This window comes from Aedes aegypti, chromosome 1 (genome assembly GCF_002204515.2).
Source record: "Aedes aegypti strain LVP_AGWG chromosome 1, AaegL5.0 Primary Assembly, whole genome shotgun sequence".
Lineage (NCBI taxonomy): Eukaryota > Metazoa > Arthropoda > Insecta > Diptera > Culicidae > Aedes > Aedes aegypti.
This window is the reverse complement of record NC_035107.1, coordinates 301,420,208-301,442,939: the sequence shown is the minus strand read 5'-3', so window position 1 is coordinate 301,442,939 and position 22,732 is coordinate 301,420,208. Positions and strand designations below refer to the sequence as shown.

Below are 22,732 nucleotides of genomic sequence, written 5' to 3'. Positions count from 1 at the left end.
CAATTGGTAACGGATGATCAATAACTGTATTTATCTCAATCTACCACGGTCTACAACTGCCGCAACTTTTTCTTGGGTCTTCCGCCTTTCCGTGGAGGTTCCACGATCTGCTCCGGATCCCGCTCGCATTGTTCTTTGATGACCTTACACTGACCCCACTTCCGTCGACCGCTCACCACGCCATGGTTGTGTGATCCTCGAACCGATACTAGCTTGCCGGTCAGTTTGTCGCTGGTAGCTCGGACTTTACAGCTGCGTTGAAAATTAAATTATCGAGGGCTCAACGTTTATCGAATGGTAACTTACTTCAACACCCAGGCTTGATTGCATATCCACCGAATGGTATGCGGGCGAACCTTTTCCCGCGAAAACGCAAACCCGTCGATCATCAGCTGAACCTTGCCGCGGTTGCTCAGCATGGCGTGCACTTCCAGCTCATCGTCGGTGTAGAAATCTGCGTGGAAAAACAATACTCTTAATTTCGTTCCGTGGTATTGTAGTTCTAGTACTGCATTGAACAAAAGATTTGTTATGCTCCCAAACACAAATTTATTCAAACGTTAATCTTCTCAATCTTTATATCGACACAAGGTCTTGACCGTTCGGCTTGTCGCATGGCCAGCAGCTCTCGGAGTTCACCGTTCTTCCGTCGTTCCCGGATGACCTCGTGGTTGTGCACTCCGTCGACCGAAATGAGTTGACCGCTGTTCTGGCGATCGGTGGTGGCTCGCGCCATGCAGCTGAAATGAACACATAGTGCTATTCATCGTGAAGCGAAAGAAATGGAAGTACTAGAATACTTACTGCAGTGCTTTGAACTGCACGCAGCGCCATCGGATGGTACGTTGCCGTACCCGTTGCCGACTGTAGCAGTGATCATCGATCATCAACTGAGGCGTTCCTTTTCGGCTGGAAACGTAGTTCGCCACGATCTGGCTGCAGTCTGCAATGGTAAAGGTTTAGATGAGGTAATCTTGGTTCTACGTAGCAAATCCTTGAACAGTCGAAAGGAACGCTGTGATAGGTAATAGGTAACAAGGTTTTATTCCGTCGAACTAATTGCTATAACGTGGGTAACATATCACCAATTCAATGCCTCATCGAATTAACAACCATACGGTCATTTTTGATGCGCTGCAAATCGCCATGCTGACGGCGCCGCATACTAGGCGGATGGTTATGATGGTTGAGGTACCGTCGGATGGTGCCCTGCAGGTCGTTATTGGTTACAGCTCGGGCCTTACAGCGCAGGGCCTTCGTCTGCAGGCACGACCAGTGAATGGTGGTTTGCAGCACTTTCATCCGCGTGAAGCGGTAACCGTCGATTTCCAGCTGGACCGATCCGCGCTTGGTCGTGTGGAAGTGTATGGTGGTTGGTCCGGGTTGGAGAAAGCCTAGAACTGGACAGTGGAAGTGATTTAGTGATGGACTTGACTTGGAATCCAATCAAAATTTTGGTTTCATTCAATTCAATTAAATAAATCGGCATCACTGGAAATGAACATTTCCTCCAATAGGTTCATTTCCAGTGTTGCCAAATTCTGAGAAAATACTAAAGCTGTATAAAAAGAGACATTTCAACATTTTCGATGCGTCTAGTACTGCATTTATAGCAAGCAAAAACACAATACTTTTAAATTTACACATCGAAATCCCGCCACTGCATCCCCTCCTCCTGTTTCCGCTTCAGCTCGCGCAATTCGCCCGCCTTCCGCCGCTGCATCTGGCTTGGGTGGTTGTGGACATTCCACAGCTGCTGCACCATCCCCTTGGATGAGGTGGTGGCCCGTGCTCGGCACCGGAGGGCTTTGGTTTGCACGCAGATCCACTGCATCGTCGATTTGGTCGTCTGCTTTCTGGTGAAGCGATACCCATCGATGTCCAGCTGGGGCGCTCCTCGCGAGCTCATCACATACTGAATGTTGGAGTAGCTATCTGTAAAACGTCAATGTTAATCAAAATTGGAGTGTTGGGACAATCGTGAAGTACTAGAATGTTCAAGTGATAACGACAAGAATTAGATTTTCTTCAAATTTAATAAACCAACGCATCAAATTTTGTAATGAACTTCTGTCACATCGGGTTGCGAAGCTTTCAACCGCTCTGCTGTCTGCTGCTTCAGTTTCCGCAGCTCACCGGCCTTCCGCCGTTCCATGTGCGGTGGATGGTTGTGAGTATTGTTGTAGTACTGCACCAAGCCCCTGGGCGAGTTACTGGTGGTGGCCCGTGCCTTGCAGGCCAACGCTTTCGTCTGAAGGCACTCCCATCGGATGGTGGTTTTGCAGATTTTCTGCCTCGTGTAGCGATACCCATCGATTTCCAGCTGGGGAGTTCCCTTCCGACTCATAGTGTAGTGAATTACGGCATCGTGACCTGCGTTGGACATGAAAAGATTAATCTTCAAGAATGTCTTCCATCCTAAGCAATCAGCGAAGTAGTAGAGTAAAAACCATTCCGTTGCAAATAAATATTTATTAATTTTTCAAAACGAATCCCTCCAATTCTGCCAACAGATATTCCGCAGCGTAGGCCTCTTCCGGGATCGGGCTGCCACTGGTACCGATCGTAGGAGGCTGCTGTGGTTCCACTTCCGCCTGAACAGGTTGCTGATGTTTCCGCTTGCGCTGCAAAAGAATTTCACGCAGTGTGCCACGCTTCCGCCGCTCTAGGATGCCATGATTATGCTTCGCCCAAACCACTTCCAACGCTCCGGTAGATCGTCGCTGACGGTGTCGTGCGGGGCATCTGCGAGAGAAGAATCGGGTTAGATAGGATTTTAATGGAAACATAATCATAGGCTCAGAATGAATACTACTTCTAGTACTGCATTTGGTCCCTTAATAACAAACTATGTACCCCAATTTGACTGATCGCAGTGCAATTTTCAAAGCATTCTAGATTTTGCTCTATTACCTCTTGAACTACAACATTTTGGACATCTGCAAGGTACATGGAGGTCTTTATTTTGTATTTGGTACTATTTAAAGGTTAATCCAAAGACGAAATAAAGATGGAAATCTAGAAGGCTGTGAAAATTGTACTGCGATCTTTAGTACCAAGATGTCCTAGGAGTGTAGTACTAGAATTGGTACCGATTCTGAACCCGACTACTGTTTTTATTCGTCTTCAGTTAATCGATTGAAGCTTACCGCAGGGCACGGAACTGGATGCACCTCCAGTAGATGGTGTCATCCTTAACGATGTGCCGCGTGAACGTGAATCCGTCAAGGCACAGCTGGGGTGATCCCTTGGTACTCATCACGTACTGAGCGCTGGAAATGGGTACTATAGAAAAGGAATTCTTCGATGTTATACTAATTCTACGGATGAAAATGGAATTTTTTTATCACTAGATTCAATTCTAATGGAAAATACTTTTATTCAGAAAAAAAGGCACAAGTTGCAATACACAAGTCACATCAATCGGCCGTTGCCTTGGCCAGAATTTCGTCACTCATCCGGGCCTGCTCCACGTGCGAGTGCTGATCGGAAATGACATACACCTTCCGGTCGCACAGCAGCAGCTGCGAGGGACACTTTTCCTTCAGGTGCCACACGCACCGGTGGATCTTGTATCCCCGGCGCGTAAAGTGGTACTCGAAGTGGTGCCCCCCGTGAAGAAGGCCGACACTGCCCTTCCTGGTGGGAATGATCACCATGTCGTGGCCAGGCTCACTGGCGGCGATCTGATCCACGTCTACCGAGAGTGCCTTGCGCCTCGTGCCTGTCGTCGGAAGACGAGCTTTGACACGGGCTACCAATCCGACCGGCGGCGGTTTGGGAACCTTTATCGAATCGGTGGTCGTACCAACCGCGACATTGGCTGAAATGCGGCAAAGAAGGAAAACAAATGATACAATAAATCAATACTATTTTAAAAAGCGGAAAATACTAGAAGGGCAGTGGTCGGATAAGTCTAATGTGATGCAGCCATCTGTTAGGGCCCTGAAAAGGGCCACTTTAATGAAACAATGTTGGTTTCATTGCGGTTTTGAAAAGCAAATTTTGGGGTTCAAGTTAATTATATGACCATGACAAAACCCAAGATGTTACGTGAGTTTTTGCTACACAAATGGTCAATGGGACAACTATTGAACTAGAAGAATAAGTCGAAGTATATAGTCAGAATTGGCGTACAGAATGAACTGATAAATAAGTCAAAGAGATAGTTCACAATATATAAAACAATAAGTTCAAAATAAGTCAAAAATTGAATTCAGGATAAGTCAAAGAGTAGGTCCAGAATAAATAAATGTGTTCAAAGTAAGTCAGTAGGTATTTTAAATTAGGCGGACTTTTGGAAGCAGAGCAAACGGCCGGCCGTTCAAAAGTTCGCTCAATTACGTTTAGGACCGGTTCGTGAATTCCTGGGAATATCTTTGTCCAATTACTGGTGGGATTTTTTGCTGGAGTGTTTTCAATCAGAGATATGTATATTAACGGGACTTTTAACTCATTTAGGCAGGAGGTTTTTGGAAGCTCCTAGACTCAAGTTTTGCGACAAACCTAACCTATCATGATAGTGGTTATTTTCTCGTCTAGGTCTGCATGGCTTTTTATGATTTGAACACGATCCTTTATCGGATTCTGCAAAAGATATTTGGTCTTCACTATAATCCTAAAAAAAACTTATTTAGAGAATGATAGAAGATTTAGTGCATTATTTACGGTTGATTGCACATGTTATTTTTAGTTTTTTGAACACTTGAATCTCGGTTTCTAGTGCTTCGATTAATCTGCAAATTTCACCACAGCTTGAAAGTAACTTCAAATTTGCTAATATAGAGGTTCAAATTATTTCACGAACAAACTATTAAATTATCACGAATCTCAAAGTTTTTGGTTCCCAAAATATTCCCAGAACAATTTTACACCATTTTCAGGAATTTTCAATAATTAAAAACGTTGTGTGATTTCTCTATTAAGAATTTCAGTAATTCATGTTATTTATGAGCTACGGTGAAAATTTTAGAGCAATCGGACCACTAAAAGCCGAGATTTAAAATTTCAAACAAGACCATTTTGCATGAAAAATGGCCAATGCGTACTTTATTCTGTTCAGTGCTCATTTCATTCATTTATTTAGTTAACATCTACACAGATAACACTGAATCAACAATTTCACGCCACAATACTCGGTTCGTGGCCGCATCTCTCCATCCTCGGTTCTGCCCCACGCTCGCCAAATCGATACGCACTTGATCCGCCCACCTAGCTCGCTGCGCTCCACGCCTTCTTGTACCAACCGGATCCGAAGCGAACACCATCTTTGCAGGGTTGCTGTCCGGCATTCTTGCAACATGCCCTGCCCATCGTATCCTTCCAGCTTTGGCCACCTTCTGGATACTGGGTTCGCCGTAGAGTTGGGCGAGCTCGTGGTTCATCCTTCGCCGCCACACACCGTTCTCCTGCACACCGCCGAAGATCGTCCTAAGCACCCGACGTTCGAAGACTCCAAGTGCTTGCAGGTCCTCCTCGAGCATCGTCCACGTTTCATGCCCGTAGAGGACTACCGGCCTTATGAGCGTTTTGTACATAGTACATTTGGTGCGGGCGTGAATCTTTTTTGACCGCAGCTTCTTCTGGAGGCCATAGTAGGCCCGACTTCCACTGATGATGCGCCTCCGTATTTCACGGCTAACGTTATTGTCAGCCGTCAGCAAGGATCCAAGGTAGACGAACTCGTCGACCACCTCGAACGTATCCCCGTCTATCGTAACACTGCTACCTGGGCAAGCCCTGTCGCGCTCGGCCCCACCAGCTAGCATGTACTTTGTTTTCGACGCATTCACCACCAGTCCAACTTTTGCTGCCTCGCGTTTTAGGCGGGTGTACAGGTCTGCCACCTTTTCAAATGTTCGGCCGACGATGTCCATATCATCCGCGAAGCAAACAAATTGACTGGATCTCGTAAAAATCGTACCCCGGCTGTTAAGCCCGGCTCTCCGCATAACACCTTCTAGCGCAATATTGAACAACAGGCACGAAAGTCCATCACCTTGTCGTAGTCCCCGGTGGGATCCAAACGAACTGGAGTGTTCGCCTGAAACCTTCACACAATTTTGCACACCTTCCATCGTTGCTCTTATCAGTCTCGTGAGCTTCCCGGGAAAGCTGTTCTCGTCCATGATTTTCCATAGCTCTACGCGGTCGATACTGTCGTATGCCGCCTTGAAATCGATGAAAAGGTGATGCGTTGGGACCTGGTATTCACGACATTTTTGGAGGATTTGCCGTACAGTAAAGATCTGGTCCGTTGTCGATCGGCCGTCAACGAAGCTGGCTTGATAACTTCCCACGAACTCGTTTACTACGGGTGACAAACGACGGAAGATGATCTGGGATAGTACTTTGTAGGCCGCATTTGGAATGGTGATCGCTCGAAAGTTCTCACAGTCTAACTTGTCGCCTTTCTTGTAGATGGGGCAGATTACCCCTTCCTTCCACTCCTCCGGTAGCTGTTCTGTTTCCCAGATTGTGCCTATCAGCCAGTGCAGACAAATGGCCAGCCTTTCCGGACCCATCTTTATGAGTTCAGCTCCGATACCATCCTTGCTAGCGACTTTGTTGTTCTTGAGCTGGTGAATGGCATCCTTAACCTCCCTCAAAGTGGGGGCTGGTTGGTTTCCATCTTCCGCAGTACTGACGAAGGCATTTCCTCCGTTGTCCCGTCCTTCATTGCCTGTGCTCTCAGCACCATTCAGGTGCTCGTCGAAGTGCTGCTTCCACCTTTCGATCACCTCACGCTCGTCTGTCAGAATGCTCCCATCCTTATCCCTGCACATCTCGGCTCGCGGCACGAAGCCGTTGCGGGATGTGTTGAGCTTCTGATAGAACCTACGCGTTTCCTGAGACCGGCACAGCTGTTCCATCTCCTCGCACTCCGTCTCCTCCAGGCGGCGTTTTTTCTCCCGAAAGAGGCGGGTCTGCTGTTGCCGTTTCCGTTTATAGCGTTCCACGTTCTGCCGGGTCCCTTGCTGCAGCATGACCGCCCGCGCTGCATTCTTCTCCTCCAAAACCTCCTGGCACTCCTCGTCGAACCAATCGTTCCGTCGACTCCGTCCCACGTACCCGACGTTGCTCTCAGCTGCATCGTTGATGGCTGCTTTTACTGTTCTCCAGCAGTCCTCAAGAGGGGCTTCGTCCAGCTCACCCTCATCCGGTAATGCAGCCTCGAGTTGCTGCGCGTATGCCGCTGCGACATCCGGTTGCTTGAACCGCTCTAGGTCATACCGGGGCGGCCGTCGGTACCGTACGTTGTTAACGACGGAGAGTTTTGGGCGCAGTTTGACCATCACCAGATAGTGGTCAGAGTCGATGTTAGCGCCACGATAGGTCCTGACGTCGATTATGTCGGAGAAGTGCCGACCATCAATCAGAACGTGGTCGATTTGCGATTCTGTCTGCTGTGGTGATCTCCAGGTGTATCGGTACGGAAGGCTGTGCTGGAAGTAGGTGCTACGAATGGCCATATTTTTGGAGGCGGCAAAATCAATTAGTCGTAGGCCGTTTTCGTTCGTCAGCCGGTGGGCGCTGAACTTTCCAATCGTCGGTCTGAATTCCTCCTCCTGGCCAACCTGAGCGTTTAGATCTCCTATGATGATTTTGACGTCGTGGCTTGGGCAACTGTCGTACTCGCGTTCAAGCTGCGCGTAAAAAGCGTCTTTATCATCATCATCATCTGTTCAGTGCTGTATCTGTTAAAACCGAGTTTCGGCAGCTTTGATTAAAACATGATTAGAAGAACGTCCATTTTTGAGGGTCCGCGGTATGTTTGTAGAACTTCTAAGGGGATTGCAAGCACCAAAAAGGTTGGGAACCACTGGTTTAGGAGATGATTAGCTATTGCTTGTCATAACACTAAAATCGTCGTAATTCATATGTAACTTTCACTCTATTGTAGCATTATATAGGGTAAAAGGACTAATTGGCCACTATACAATGGGAGGTTGTCTAGGTCATACTGTATGCATTTTCATACGATACACGTTCTGACTAGTTTTGATCACAATAGCCTCAGAAAACCATGCCGAAATTACTTAGTGTTAGGAATAGAATACGTCTTTGATGATACAATAAGTGTTTCCCATAGAAAATCGATCATTTTGACTCGAGAATAACTTTTGAAAATTACCTATAAATTTTTGCATTCAACTTATTTGAAAACTTCTAACTCCGAAACTGTTGATTTTAGAGAAAAATGTTCTATGAAGAAGTTGTAGTGAACCGTTTTGACAACAAGAACAAAATACAAACTGAAAAAATATTTTATGTGTTTTCATGAAAAATTCAAAAATAAAACCTAATTTTTAAATTACACAAAAACTACATTTTTGATATTTTTTAAATTTTACCATATAATCTTGATAGTAAACAGATGTGTGGTTTCATGATGGAGAAATATTTAATAAAAAAGTCTTTCAACAACTTTCGGTCGACTATTTTGTCAAAATAAATACGTTCTGATGATACAATTCCTGACATGAATAGGAAACAGCTCGGCCCTACAATCGCTCGGAAGCAGATTATGCCTTATGTTGTTTTCCGCCTTTTGTTACACGTCGAGGGTAGTCTGCCTCTCGTGTTTTTGCCTTTCGGTAGGGTCCCGAATAAGTCAAAGCGTGATTGTGCTCAATCTCTAATTCTTCACCACAAAAGCCTTTGGCCTATCGCTAACTTTTTAGGCTAATCCTGGCCGTATACCTAACCCGACCCCCAACTCCGTAGCACTTATGAGGGTGTCGCTGAGTCGATTGGCTCTCATTACATCAACATTTCCTTTCCCTATCCCAAGTTACTATAAAGACGGGCGTGGCCGTGAATAGCGATGTTTATGCTTCTTTTGGTATTCTTTTTTAACCTTTCGGTCGTCGCGCGAATTTTTGTAACGCGAGTAGTCGCGCGTTGTACTTTATACAACACTCTTGTTTTTGCGAATATCCCAGGAGTCTGACCATTTAGAAAGATGGCGTCTTCGGCAAAGTTGTTCAGTAGCTCAAGGGCTATCATTATTTTAGCCAATAAATTCGGGATTTTGCCACTAGGTGGCGCTAGTGAGCATGAAGTTTTTGTATCGCATATCTCAGGATCCTGACCACTTAGAAAGATGGCGTTTTCGGCAAAGTTGCTCGGTAACTTATGGACTATCATTGTTAGAGCTAGTTGATTCAAAATTTTGCCACCAGGTGGCGCTAGTGAGCATAAAACGTTTGTTTCGTAAATATCTCAGGAGCCTGATCACTTAGAAATATGGCGTCTTCGACAGAGTTGTTCAGTAGTTCAAATTATTTCTTTGTTTAATCCTTAAAGTTCGAAATTTTGTAAAATAATGACAATAATGTAATAATAATTCCTGAGCATCCGAACAACTTTGCTGAAGGTGCCTGTCTAAACAGTCAAGATCCTGCAGTATCCGCAAAACAAAATTTGTATGCTCACTAGCGCTGCCTGGTGGCAAAATATCCTATTTCTTGCCTCGAATAATGATTAGTCCTTGAACTACTGAACTACTTTGCCGAAGACACTATCTTTCTAAGTGGTCAGGATCCTGAGATGTCTGCAAACAAAAGTTTCATGCACACTAGCGCCGCCTTGTGGCAAAGTTCTTAACTTACTAAACAACTTTGCCAAAGACGCCATCCTTCTAAATGATCAGGATCCTGAAATATTTGCAAACAAATGTAAAACTTCCATGCCCACTAGTGCCATCTAGCGGTCAAATTCCGAATTAAATGCGGTACCATCATATAGTGCTTCACCTCCAGAACAACTTTACTAAAGACCCCAAGTTTCTATATTATCTGAATTTTGAGATATACCGATTTACAACTGTGGTTCACTCGAACCGTATACACCGGATTCTGTTTTTGCACGGGGGATGCGTACCGTGCAAAAAAAGTTTTCAGTTCAAAATTTCAAAAACCGTGCAAAAAAAGTAACACCATTTCTCGACGTTTCATGCAAAAATAAGGTTTTTGCGAAAAAAAATGTATGGAAACTTTTTTTGCACGGCCGTGTAAAAAAAATCCGTGCAAAAACAGAATCGGGTGTATAGTGTGTTCATTATTATGCAACTTTCATGTACATTTGTTGATTTCACCGCAATATAAAGGGTCATTACTGTCAATAAAAACCGTCGAGTATTGTTTTTAAGAAGATTCTTGAGGAATACATTTTGGTTTGGTGTCGATAGATATCTTTGTTGCAAAATGATAGCATATAAATCACAACTGTTGTACAAAGTACAACAGCGCGATAGCCCGAAGGTTAAGGTTGGATCAAGGCTTACTCCCCAGCCTTGTTCTTGAAAGCAGTCTGAACGAGAATATCTAAAGAAATATAAACGTTGTAAATATCCAATCTACGAAGAATATCGTAGCTACGCTAACGCTAATGCTAATTTCTAATTCTATACACCCGATTCTGTTTTTGCACGGGGGATGCGTACCGTGCAAAAAAAGTTTTCAGTTCAAAATTTCAAAAACCGTGCAAAAAAAGTAACACCATTTCTCGACGTTTCATGCAAAAATAAGGATTTGGCGGAAAAAAATGTATGAAAACTGCAAAAAATGCCGTGCGTGTAAAAAAATCCGTGCAAAAACAGAATCGAGTGTACAAATGAAGAAAGAATCTATAAGTTAAGGATTGAACTAAGAATATGTAAAACATTTAGTACAGGATAAATCAAGAGTGAATCCAGTATAAGTCAACGAGTAAGTCCAGAATAAGCTAACAAATGAGTACAAAATAAGATGAAGAGTTAGTCCTAAATAGGTCAAACACCAGAATGAATTGAAGCGAAAATTGAGTCCAATATCTGCAAGTAGAAAGTTAAGTCTGCAATTATTCAAAACGTAAGTGCAGAACAAATCGAAGGGTGAAGTTAAAAAGTGGGTTCACAATAAGTTAAGAATTGAGACTAGAATAAGTCAATGAGTGAGTCCGCAATAAGCCAAAGAGTGAGTCCTGAATAATTTGAAGAGTGAGTCCACATTGAGTGATAAGTCAAACTGTGTAAGCGTCATAAGACGAAGTGTGGATTCAGAATAAGTCACAACGTGCGCCCACAATAATGAGTTAAAGAGTGAATCCATAATAAGTCATAGAGTGTGTCAAGAATGAGTTTAGGATAAGTAAAAAAGTGTGTAGAAAATTTACCAAATAAATCAAAGAGTGATCTAGAATTCGTCAAAGCGAGAGCATGAGCATTAGCATAGATGACCGTACAATTCGTAGTGGCTACTCCGTGATTGACCAGAACAGTCAAAAATGCACAAGAAATCAACAGATGGAGCTTGGAAGTAGCTTACGATCATCGGGGAAGGGAAGGAATATTAGCATTCCACGGGAAGGAGTTTTTGTTAGTGGGAAGAATTCAGAAGCTACACAATCTGGATTCAGCTTGGTAAGCGATGGGATTCATGTAACCTAAAATAAAAAAGTTATCTATTGATATAGATTAAAACTGAATATAAAATATGTCGACACCTATGGTGACGGACCATTCAAAGATTTTGGAATTACAAAAAATATGTGTTGTTTGTCGTGTTTCCATATTAATCCTCTAATGGATATTAGAGGGCCTTCAGACGGGGTACACTTTGCAATTTTGTGTATTTTATCGGAGCTCGGAAATCGAAATGATTTTATTTTTAGCTTAAATATTGACTCATGAGTGCATGAGTCAAGTTTTTATATGCATAACACGCATATAAAAAAAATGACTTTTTTGAATTTTGAAAATTATTTGAAAAACTGTATTTTTATATAACTTACAAATATCTGGGGTTCATTTAACGTGTAATATGAAAATCGTACTTTTTTATATTTTTCTGCAATCAACCTATCGCAGAAGAAGAGCTTGGTGGAATTAAAATAATGTCAAACCTGTTTTCCGTTAATTACACGGAAAATAAAAATAATCTAGAAAAACATTAATAATTAAACTTGAATTTTTATTATTGCTAAATATTAGTAACTGGAAGAGGCTTAAAGAAAAAATAAAAAAGGATAGAGATGTTCAAAAATAAAAAAAATATAAAAATCAAAAACCAAAATTAATAGATTCACGAATAAAAATAAATCATTGCCTAAAACGTGTTTAGATATTTAGATGTTTGATATCTAGATCGGAAATAAAAATTTGGGTATTAGAGGGTTAAGGTCGTTGGGTAAAGAAAAAAAAAAAAGGTTTGTGATATCCGTTATTATTAAGAACCGAATATATCCCGATCGTATAAGAGTATATAAGAGTACATACATCGACTCTTCTTTTGTACTCTTCTATGCTATCGTATACGAGTTTGTGTGGTGGGATCTCTGCATATCCATGATTATCACAGGAAGAGGCTTCTCTTAGTAGGAAGAGTTCAGAAGTTACATCATATATTTTTAATTATTAGGATTTATTACACATCTACAAACTTAGTATTGAACCTTTCATATGTTTTAATTTCAAAAGCAAAAGTTAGGTATTTTAATCTGTTATGTAAGACATGAATAAGAATATGCTGACAAACCAATCAACGTTTTTGAAATACATACATAAAAGTAACATTGAAACCGTTGCCACAAAAGAGGTGATAAAATAATTAAAGAGGTAAGGTAGTTGAGCAAGTTCAGCATAAGAAAGTTGAGTAAGTACAGTATAGCCAAAGACCCATTAAAGACCTCTTTGTCCCTCGCTGTTGCCCAAAATTTTATGGCTCATAAGGTAATCTAGAATGCCGTGCAAAGTGTACTGCGATCTGTCAAGCTTGGGTACCTTTTGCACTACCGAGGGATCAAATGCAGTACTAGAAGTGGTACCCAATCTGAGCCCGAGTGGGACGGACCTGGTATAGCTCGTCCCTAATAAGTTAAAGACACTCAAGAAACAGACAAAGAGTGAGTCCAAAATAAACCAGAGACTGAATTTAGCATAAGTCAAAGAGACAAGTCTAGAATACGTAAAAGAGTGAGACTACAATAAGTGAATCAGTCAGTGCTGAAAGTAGAATAGTGAGACAATAATAATAATTCCATCATTGTGCATGTGTATATAAATTCGAAAAGTGAATCCATGATAAGTGAAGGAGTAGGCCCACAATAGAATAAGATCAAAATAGGTCAAAGTGAGTCGAGAATCCGACAAGATATGATAAGTAAGTCGTCTAAATCGAGAGCGAGTAGAGAGTAGATCAATAACCAGAGCAACAAGAATAATAAAAACGAATTGGCTGAAAAAAGAGAAAATTATTCGATAATGAAACTCGTGAGAGTGGGAAATAAACTGAGAAAAAATAGGTAGAGGAATGATGAGTCGAGAATAAGTCGAAGGCGGTTAGATACACAGTTGCAGATGGCCTGAGTTAAGTTGATAACTCGTAGATGCCATTCCAGTATTATTATTTTTTACCAAAGCTTTTCACCAGCGACATGTTCACTTTGACTCATCCCATTATTGCTAAATCAGCAATATATATACCAAGACGAAACAGACATTAATTGACCCTATTTGTATAACTGTCATATGTATGTTGGAAAACCAATAGAACATGGGATAACCATGCGAATTGGAGCAGTCCTAGTCTCGTCTTCTTCTTCTTGGTATCAACGTCCTCACTAGGACAGAGCCAGCCGCTCAGCTTAGTGTTCTTATGACCACTTCCACAGTTATTAACTGAGAGTTTTCTTTGCCAAAGTTGCCATTTTCGCATTCGTGTATCGTGTGACATGTACGATTATACTCTATGCACAGGGAAGTAAAGGAAATTTCCATTACGAAAAGATCCTGGACCAGACATCTTCAGCATGGCTTTGCTTTGTAACCGCGGACTCTAACCATTCGGCTAAGGAAGGTTTCTATCTCGTATATCCAAGTCTCGTACAGTTGTTCAAAATTGCATAGCTCGTTACAAAAGCTAGAAAAACTGCGGTCGGTCAAACTTGGATACCGAAGGAGCGATTTTAGTACTAGAAGTGGTATCCATTGTGAGTCCGAATACTCGAGAACATAGAATTTCCAAAATCGAAATTTCAGAACTCGGAATTTTGTAAAATGGTTCAGAGGTTTTTGAACATTTAGATCACAACGATAGTCCTAATATTGAAACAAAAGGGAAGTAACAATAAAGTTCAATACTCACATCCTTCAACGTTCAGCTTCTCACCCGGTCGGTGCTGGTACAGCACGGAAACCCCCGGTAGCTCCGGATGGGGCAGCTCAAAACGAGTTTGCACTTGGCTGTAGTCATCTGTCGGTGGCGCCACGTCGCCTGAAAATATTCACCAAAACAAATACAATCAGTGAAAGGCGATGGCATTTTGAATCGATCTAGTACTGCAATTGAAAGAGGAAGGTCGGAAAATCTCTTCTTCGAAATCAGTTTTATTGCTCGACGTTCGCATGACAATGGTTTCCATTGATCGAATAAACTAGCCCGTCGTGCACCAGGACCCGTGCTTCGCACTTCAGCTCCGCAAAAGCTTCACAGCGATAGATTTTGACCCCCTTTTTCGCATAGTGATATTCGAAGTGGTTGTCCTGGTAGAAAATTTTCATTCCGCCGAGAAAGCAAGGCTTCAACACCATTTTCTCCGAGGGTCCTTTCAGTATTTCCTGCAGGTCCAGTTGGTCCGCTTTGGATTTGCGCTGCTTCCGCGGTCGAGTCGTTATGTCGAGGATTTGCACCACTAGAACGAGATCGGAGCAATTGAAGGTTATTGGAGTGTTTATCATTGAGAAGGTTGATCAAAGACAGTGAAATCATGAAGAAACTCAACACTTTAACAAGATTTATTCAACTTTTCATATAGAAAACATTCGGCTCATCGGCGGGCTCAAGCAGTATTTTGCTCGCCATTTTCGGCAGGTGGTTGTGTGTTGCATTGCCGAGCACGATACGGAACAGACCGTTGAGCTTGCGCGTAGTACTAGCTCGGGCCTTGCACTTGACGTGATTGGTGACGACCCGGCAGGCCCAGTAGGTCGTGTCGGCTACGGTGTTGTTCTTCGAGAAGGTGTAGTTCTCCAGGACTAGTAGGTGTTTGCCGCGCTGGGACGCGTACAGTACCAGCGGTTGATCATCCAGTACGATTGGTTCGGGCTTTCGTGGGCGCCGAGGTTTGGCCGGTCGGACGGCGGGACGTGGCACTGGGGACGGGGATTTGGAAGTCGGAGTCGGAGATGGTGTGACCGAAAACGCGAACTCGATCAACGAGTGCAGATCTGGAATAGGCAATGGATGGGTTAGCACGTGGAGTACTAGATTTTTTGGGAACATTTTGAAGATCGGTCCCATGAAGACTTCAATGTGTTGTTAACTTTGAACTTCAGTTTGATTTATTTTTGGCTATACATCATAGATTTTCTGAGAATGTCTATATCGGGAGGGTGAGTGTGTTCGAGCTGGCGAGCGAGAAGCATCGTGTTCTCCGAATCGGTGATCAGTCTTGCGCGGCAGGCTTGGGACCTTTGTTTGCCACAGGTCCAGTATTTGCGGTTCTTCAGATGTTTCGAACAAATGTAGGTATGATTTTCGTACAGTATCTTCGGTTTCCCTCGTTGACCGGTAACGTACGTGAAATTCGCCACCTGTTTATCCTCGAGAAGCTCCACCCAGTAGGCTCCTAGACGAAATAGAAAACAAAATTAATCGATGAAATTCGACATCTAGTACTGCACTGGACGTCTTCACTAACAGGAATTGAGGCAGTCGTGTCGTCAGCTTGCTTTACATTTGAATTTATTGTACAAAATTTCACACATATTGTTGGTAGTCGGGCGTATGGCAATGAAAGGGATCGGTGATCGACACCTTGTTGTCGTACTGTGACGTTATCACTTTGGCCTTACATCCCAGCGAACGGAGCTTGGAACAACGCCAGTAGGTGGTCCGAAAATTGCCTTTGTTTCGAATGAAAGAATACCCATCCACGATCAGCTTCGGCATTCCCCTCACGCCGCTTACGAACACCAGCTCTTTGTACTTCCTTGATGGGTCTGAAATGAACAGCGACAGCAGTTAGTTTGATAAAGTAAGAAGTCAACTGATCGACTGATAAATGAAACAAATAGTGTTCAACGAAACAATTTTATTCAACTACTACTTTCAGTGATTATGCACCATTTCTCGAACGGTCACATAGTGCGAGCCTCTAGTCGTGATTGCCCGGGATCGACATTTTCGGTCACGTGCCGCAGCGCATATCCAATAGGTCTTCTCCAAGGTGCTGCTGTTCCGTAGGTAGGTATGGCCTCGGAAGATCATCTTCGGATAACCCTTTCTACTGATGGTGAACGCCACGTCTGAACTATCGAACGGAACGCAAATAGCATTATCTGTAACCATCGAATGTGAAAATTAGCATCAACTTGCCTTCAGTTAGATTTTGATTCACGTTCGTATCAATTTGAATTCCTTTCCATTTTGAAATCCATATTGGATTTCTATTCGATTTGAAACCAATTAGATTTAGTTTCGATTCAATTTCTATTTGTTTTAGATACGATTTAGATCAAATTTATCATCGATGCTTCGATTTCAATCCAATTGGCGTATACTGCTTGTGTTCATCATCCCTAACCATACTGGATTTCACTATGAATGCGGGTCTACCCCGTTTGGCATAATGTCGTTTGGCATAATAGTCATTTGGCATAACAGTCGTTTGGCATAATAGTCATTTGGCATAACAGTCGTTTGGCATAATTTGAAAAAGGAAGATACTGCAGTGGTACAGTAATATGCTGTACCATAAGATGCATCATAAAATTCCATGTTCCTTTTTTTTTCAAATGACATGGAATAACTTAGGCGTTGGATATATTTTTGTTAAAAATACGCCATAATATCCTGGACTTAATGACCCCGGAAGTCATGTATGATGCAATTCCAAAAGAGCTTTATTGTATATTGGTTTCCTTGAAAAATGATGATTAGAAGTATGTCCTATCACTAACTGACAACGGAATGTACGATCGTGAGCAGTTGCTTAATAGAAGGAATTTGATCAAATTCAATGTTTTTCACAATCATGCCAAACGGCTATTATGCCAAATGACGATTATGCCAAACGACTGTTATGCCAAATGGCATTATGCCAAACGGCATTATGCCAAACGGGGTAGACCCGAATGCAATGTCGTTCCGTGTGAAAATAAACTAGGTACGTACTTTTTACTCTAACATATATTTTTGCATGATCATCTAGCACCCCGGTCTGTGATTGTGATCGAACTCGTTGATCGTGATCCGCGACTTGCCCCGGTAGGTTATAGCCCGAGCTTTGCACTTGATCTTCCTCGCCCGTTCGCACACCCAATAGACTTTGCCGTACTTTTCAACATTACGCAGGTAGATGTACCCATCCAGATGCAGCTTGGGAAAACCGTATTTACTGGGTGCGATCATCACGTTCCGGCCCTCGAATTCGAACTGCGCTCCATATTTGTTCTTGTCTACAACGAAAAGGACACACACACATGTTATTGGAGAGCTATAATTCGAACAGGAAGACAAGCTGAAGTAGAACACGATTTCAACACACATCCGATATGAAGCTGAATGTATTTCGCAAAGTTTGTTAGAGCAAAACAGTTACGACCCGGGCGGGTGATTGTGCTTGTGTTCGTTGATGGTGATGCGGCCAGTGCCTCGATAGGTGATCGCTCGGGCACGGCATTTCCACTTTCTCGCCCGCTCACACAGCCAATAGGTTTTGGTGGCGCTTCCCGCATTTCGCAGGTAGACATAGTCGTCCAATATCATTTTGGGCATACCTCGACAACTCGGGGAAAATGCTACTTCTCTACCTCGGTATTGGATTTGCGGCCCGATACCTTTCGATTTACCTGTGAAAATAAGTTTGATTGTTAGAATCATACAAATAAAAATACCCATTCAACCAAAGATCTAGTACTACGTTTCAGAACCACAACCAAAGTACATTACAAATCTAACACTTTATTCAATTTCCTACAAATCTACAATCAAAGCGACGGTTCTTTCTTCACTTCAAAGGCGGCACCGCCAACCGGTTTATCGTAGAACTCGTTGATGTCCACGTCGATGAGGTTGATCTTCGACAGGTCGTTGTACTCGTTCGGATGCGAATGGCTCTTGTGGGTGTATTTCACGACCAGACTGTTCCGATGGGTTACGACTTTGCACTTGCACTTCTTGGATTTGTACGCCGAACAGGACCAATACGAGCGCTGCGTGTCTCCCTTGGTGCGGAAGAAGGAATTGTTCTCGATGACCAGCTTGGGTTTGCCCCGCTGACCAGGCGTGAATGTCCACGAGGATAGGTTCAGTACTCCCGACAGGCGAGTTTTCTTCACTGCTGAAAGCAAACGCGAAATTGAATTAGACGACACATACACGAGAACGTTCGAGTCGGCACTCTAGTACATCACAAAATATAGCAATCTGTTTAGGTTCGAGCATTTGGCTTTATTTCACAACCGCAAATCTAATGCTAGCTTCTCTATCGTGGTTTGGTTTCGTTTGGTAGATGATTGTGGACCAGATTTTTGAACGTAACGTCGTTAAAGTTGCAATCATCCGTTATCAAACGAGCGCGGCAACGGAACGGCACGGCCTTGGCACAACCCCAGTAACGCTTCCCGTTGCTCCGTTTGTTCACAATGTACGTGTAGCCTTCGATCAGAAGCTTCGTGCTGCCCCGCTGACCAATCACGGTGGAAATGTGGATCTCCTGTTCTAGCTTCACCAGGTACTGTTCTGGTCCTGCAATCGGGTCCGGGTCGGGTCCGATCGTGGCAACCAATGGAATGTAATCTTGATCTGGAAGACACAGAAATAACAATCAATAATATGTCATAACAAGTGCCACCTATACGATCGATGAAGTACTAAATCGGGATAGAAAACAACTCGAATTTATTATCATGGATAATTCGAATACATTGGCTCATGCGTGTGATAAGAATTGGTCACTTTGTACACCCTCTGCTCTTCAAAAATTGTTATCTTCGCTCGGCAATTGCTTTGTTTCGTGCGATCGCACACCCAGTAGGTGGCCTGGTTAACCTGCTTGCTCCGGTAGTAGGAAAACCCCCGGTGGAACAGTTTCGTGATCACTTTGCTTTTGATCGGATAGTGAACGAACCGAATCGCACTAATCGGACCCCAGTCGTACGGGTCTAAAAAAGCAAAGAAGAGACATTCATGGTTACATCCTTCTTATCAATCACGACGAACTTGATATCAACCCTTCGACCATGCCAAAAACTCAATTATTCTAAAGACACGAACATTTATTTCACAAGCTGCTAGATTAAAGGACTAGAATAAAGAGATCATTTAGTGATGGACTAGATTTGTGGGTTTTTTTTTCGTTGATCTAGAATAGACTGCGGAATTTTTCGCTCAAATGAGGGAATAGCTTTTCGTGGGTATGCTCGGCAACGACCACACGCAACTTGGGTACTCCTTCGGCTTCACTGGTAACGATACGGGCTCGACACTTCAGCCGATAGTACAAAGTGCACTTCCACGTTCTGGAACGCTGCCCGGGATAGGGCCGTTCGTTCGGAGTGTACGTATTTCCGTTGTAAAACAGATGCTTGGTACCACGTTTGGATAGTACGTATATGATGTTGCCTGCGGAAGACACAATGGAGAAAGCGTAAGTCACACTAAACGCTCGAGTGAAGTACTAGAACGAACGACTTCGAAAAAACACATCTATGATCAACATTTTTTTTATTGAGTAGATTTTAATTGTCCAAAAGACATTTCATAATCACATCCTCATCCACTTCGTCCGACTGCAGGAAGTCAACTGTCTCGTTGTCCTGCTTCCACTTTGAATGGTTGTGTGGATCGTTGGGAGCGTGGCTGTGTTCAGAATAGGACAGCTTCACGTACTCCTCGCCTTTGTGTTTGACCGTGATGGCTTTGGCTTTGCATTTTTGCCTTCGATAGGCCGAACAGCGCCAATTGATGGTTCCACCAAACTCCCCATTGCGAATATACGTGTAATCCTGGTGCACAAGCAGTGGCCTTCCACGTTGAGTCGATCCAAACCGCGCCAGTTCTAGATCCACCGTTCTGTTGGTATCTCCTGAAAGACAGTCGAATGAAAAGTATGTGAGATCAACCTGGATCAAACCATTGCAAATATAACAGGCATATTTTGAACCAACACATCGCAATTTCTCTTCACAAATGAACATTTATTTCACGAATCTTCAGATCTTCATTCCACAACGAGAAAGTCTACGGAGTCCGCCGTTCGGACGCCCTTGCGCCGCTTTCGTCGCAGATCCTTGCAGTACATCTCGGGCATGTGGGTGTGCTCGGTGCTGGACACCTTCACGTAGTCGCACCCGTTGATGGTTTTGGTGAGCGCCCGGGCCTTGCACTTGAAGCGCTGGTAGTAGCGACACTTCCAGTTGACCCGCACCCCGCCCTCGTTGGTTTTGTTTTTGCTGTAGTAGTACCCGTCGTAGACTAGACACTGGGTGCCCCTGGACGTGAACTCGAAGTGAGCACGCTGCGAGAAGCCATGCAAGTCTTCTAAAAAAACGGAGAGAGATGTTTTGTGTTATATGGTACGGTACTAGATCAATCAATGGAACTGGAACAAGGAATGTCGAAAAATCGTTACAAGTCGGTTTGATATATAAAATTTATTTTGGTAATGTCCATGTAACAGAGTAAAAGGTGTTTTTTTTTACAAATGCATCCGTTGCACATAGCCTATGGTTGATGATGGACTTCCTGTAAAAAAAATAAATAAAAATAAAGATCAAATATTCGGAAATATGTTTCTAACAACTAACACTTCACTGTGTGCATTATAACAACATATTTTGCTCGACTTGATTTCAATTTCGATTCAATGTCGATGTCGATGTCAATTTCAATTTGATTCCCATTCAATTTTGATTCGATTCTACTACAGGTCGGACTCGATTATCCGGAGACTCGATTATCCGGGGACTCGATTATCCGGGATTCGATTATCCGGAATTTTAGACTCGATTATCCGGAATTTGTTTTTTGATGTTCTTGTTGTTCAATTTTTATGCATAAATCAGAGATAATTTGGTATTGCAATATACAATATGACTGGTTTTGCAGTTTAGAACGTATTTGAGAGTATTTGAAAAGGGTGGCTTGAAAAAGTGATTTTTTGTGTATGCTGGCCAAAAAAAAAAAAAATTTCTTGTTAAGACCCCTACTGTTCCTAGAAATAATTTCTGGCTACGCCCCCGCATCATATAAATAAAATAAATAAAAAAGATAATATTAAAGTTCTTTTATCAAAGATTTCAATTTTTTTCTTAGTGATTCGATTATCCGGAGGATTCGTTTATCCGGAGTGAAAAAAAAATCGATACTCCGGATAATCGAGTCCGACCTGTACTTCATTTTGATTCGACTAGATTTGTTTTTGTATCGCGAGTCTCAACGATCAAATTATATGCCTCCCCTAAATTCGGAATTGCCGAATCAGTTGCCGCTTTCAGAAATGCTCCAGCAAGTCATAATGTTTTCCAGGCAGTCAAAGTTGCAGAAAATACTAATATTATTATTGAAGTTTGAAGGAAATTTGAACAATGGTTTATGAAATGTTTTGGTGAATCAATCGTTTATTCGTACTATTCAAATACTTTATGTAAATAACGATATGTAGAAGCTTGAAGACAAAAACTTGTTCCATAGTGCAATCTGTTTCAACCGACTGTAAGAACATAACAGTCTATATTAATTTGCATAGTAACTGCGGACGTTCTCACACGGCATTTCTTCTTCTTACTGTCTTATCGTCCCAAATGGGACTGAACTTGTTTTTCTGCTTGGTGTTCTAATGAGCTCTTTCTTTGCCAATATCTGAGCGTTTTCCGTTACGATTATGTGTGCCCCCTATGGTGTACTTATTGAGTATGCCAAATTTGTAACTCTATGGTATATCCCCGAATTCCATTTCTCATTACCCCGAATGGCTCAAACCCCAAACCGCCGCAATCGCTTAGAACCCATAATTTGATAGAATACGTCACGAGATAGAAGAACAAAAGAAGAAATTACTGATAAAAAAAGCAATTACAATCTGCTGGATTCAATGTTCAATCGATTTCGAAATTCCTTAGCCACGGTGCTCCCCTGACCGTTATTATCAGAAAAAAATCTCCATCAAATCTGTGCACAGTCGTTTTCTATAGCTAAGCTGCATGTCTGGACAAAATTTCAAAAAAATCGTAGGGCCCGTTTTAAAGTTAAGCCCTTTTGATTGTATAAGTCCCCAAATTCAAAGGAAAGCTGAGATATTTCAACGGATTTTTTTTTGGCTGTGATAATAAGAAGTTATACATTATCAAAATTTGATTCAAAGTAAGGGTTTTTAGTTATTTGTAACCTCTGGGTGATGTTTTGAATGAGAAAATCGTCGAAATTTTGAGTTACGCCCTTTTTGAAGTGTAGCTATTAAAATCATCAATTTCAAATAGATTAATTAGGCATTCTAATACCGGTAAGCATGTTCAAATGTTCTCAATGACACATTGCACTTACATGGTTTCAAAGTCTATTACAATCGACTGATTTTTAAAGGCTCAAGCGATATAAGGCATTACGGAGCCAATTTCATCATGTAACCAAATTATTTTTTATTCAACAATATTCTGTATAGTTTGGTAAAGCAATGAACTCACGATTCAGATTATTTAACATTCAATTCCTGTTGTATATCGAAGCTCAATTTGACGTCGAAGAATACT

At 42.5% G+C, this 22,732-nt stretch overlaps 1 protein-coding gene across 38 annotated transcripts in view; it reads right to left on the bottom strand.

The window, feature by feature from the left end:
- Positions 1 to 22,732, bottom strand: part of LOC5573536 (modifier of mdg4) — a 419,719-nt gene that overhangs the window by 341,139 nt on the left and 55,848 nt on the right. Inside the window, exons 5-7 of one of the 38 annotated variants that reach the window (XM_021838282.1) lie at positions 14,127 to 14,255; positions 3,150 to 3,285; positions 2,453 to 2,745 (exon numbers count right to left, since the gene is read on the bottom strand). The exons of 30 other annotated variants lie outside the window; for them this stretch is intronic. In XM_021838282.1, the coding sequence (XP_021693974.1) occupies positions 2,475 to 2,745; positions 3,150 to 3,285; positions 14,127 to 14,255 (536 nt within the window). In that variant the 3' untranslated portion in view covers positions 2,453 to 2,474. Of the gene's footprint in view, positions 1 to 7; positions 253 to 306; positions 455 to 519; positions 741 to 804; positions 944 to 2,452; positions 2,746 to 3,149; positions 3,286 to 14,126; positions 14,256 to 14,348; positions 14,674 to 17,925; positions 18,322 to 18,448; positions 18,789 to 19,692; positions 20,071 to 20,655; positions 20,730 to 22,732 lie in introns of those variants that run through there. 7 more of the 38 variants (XM_021838295.1, XM_001654601.2, XM_021838308.1 and 4 more) reach the window with 7 other exon arrangements.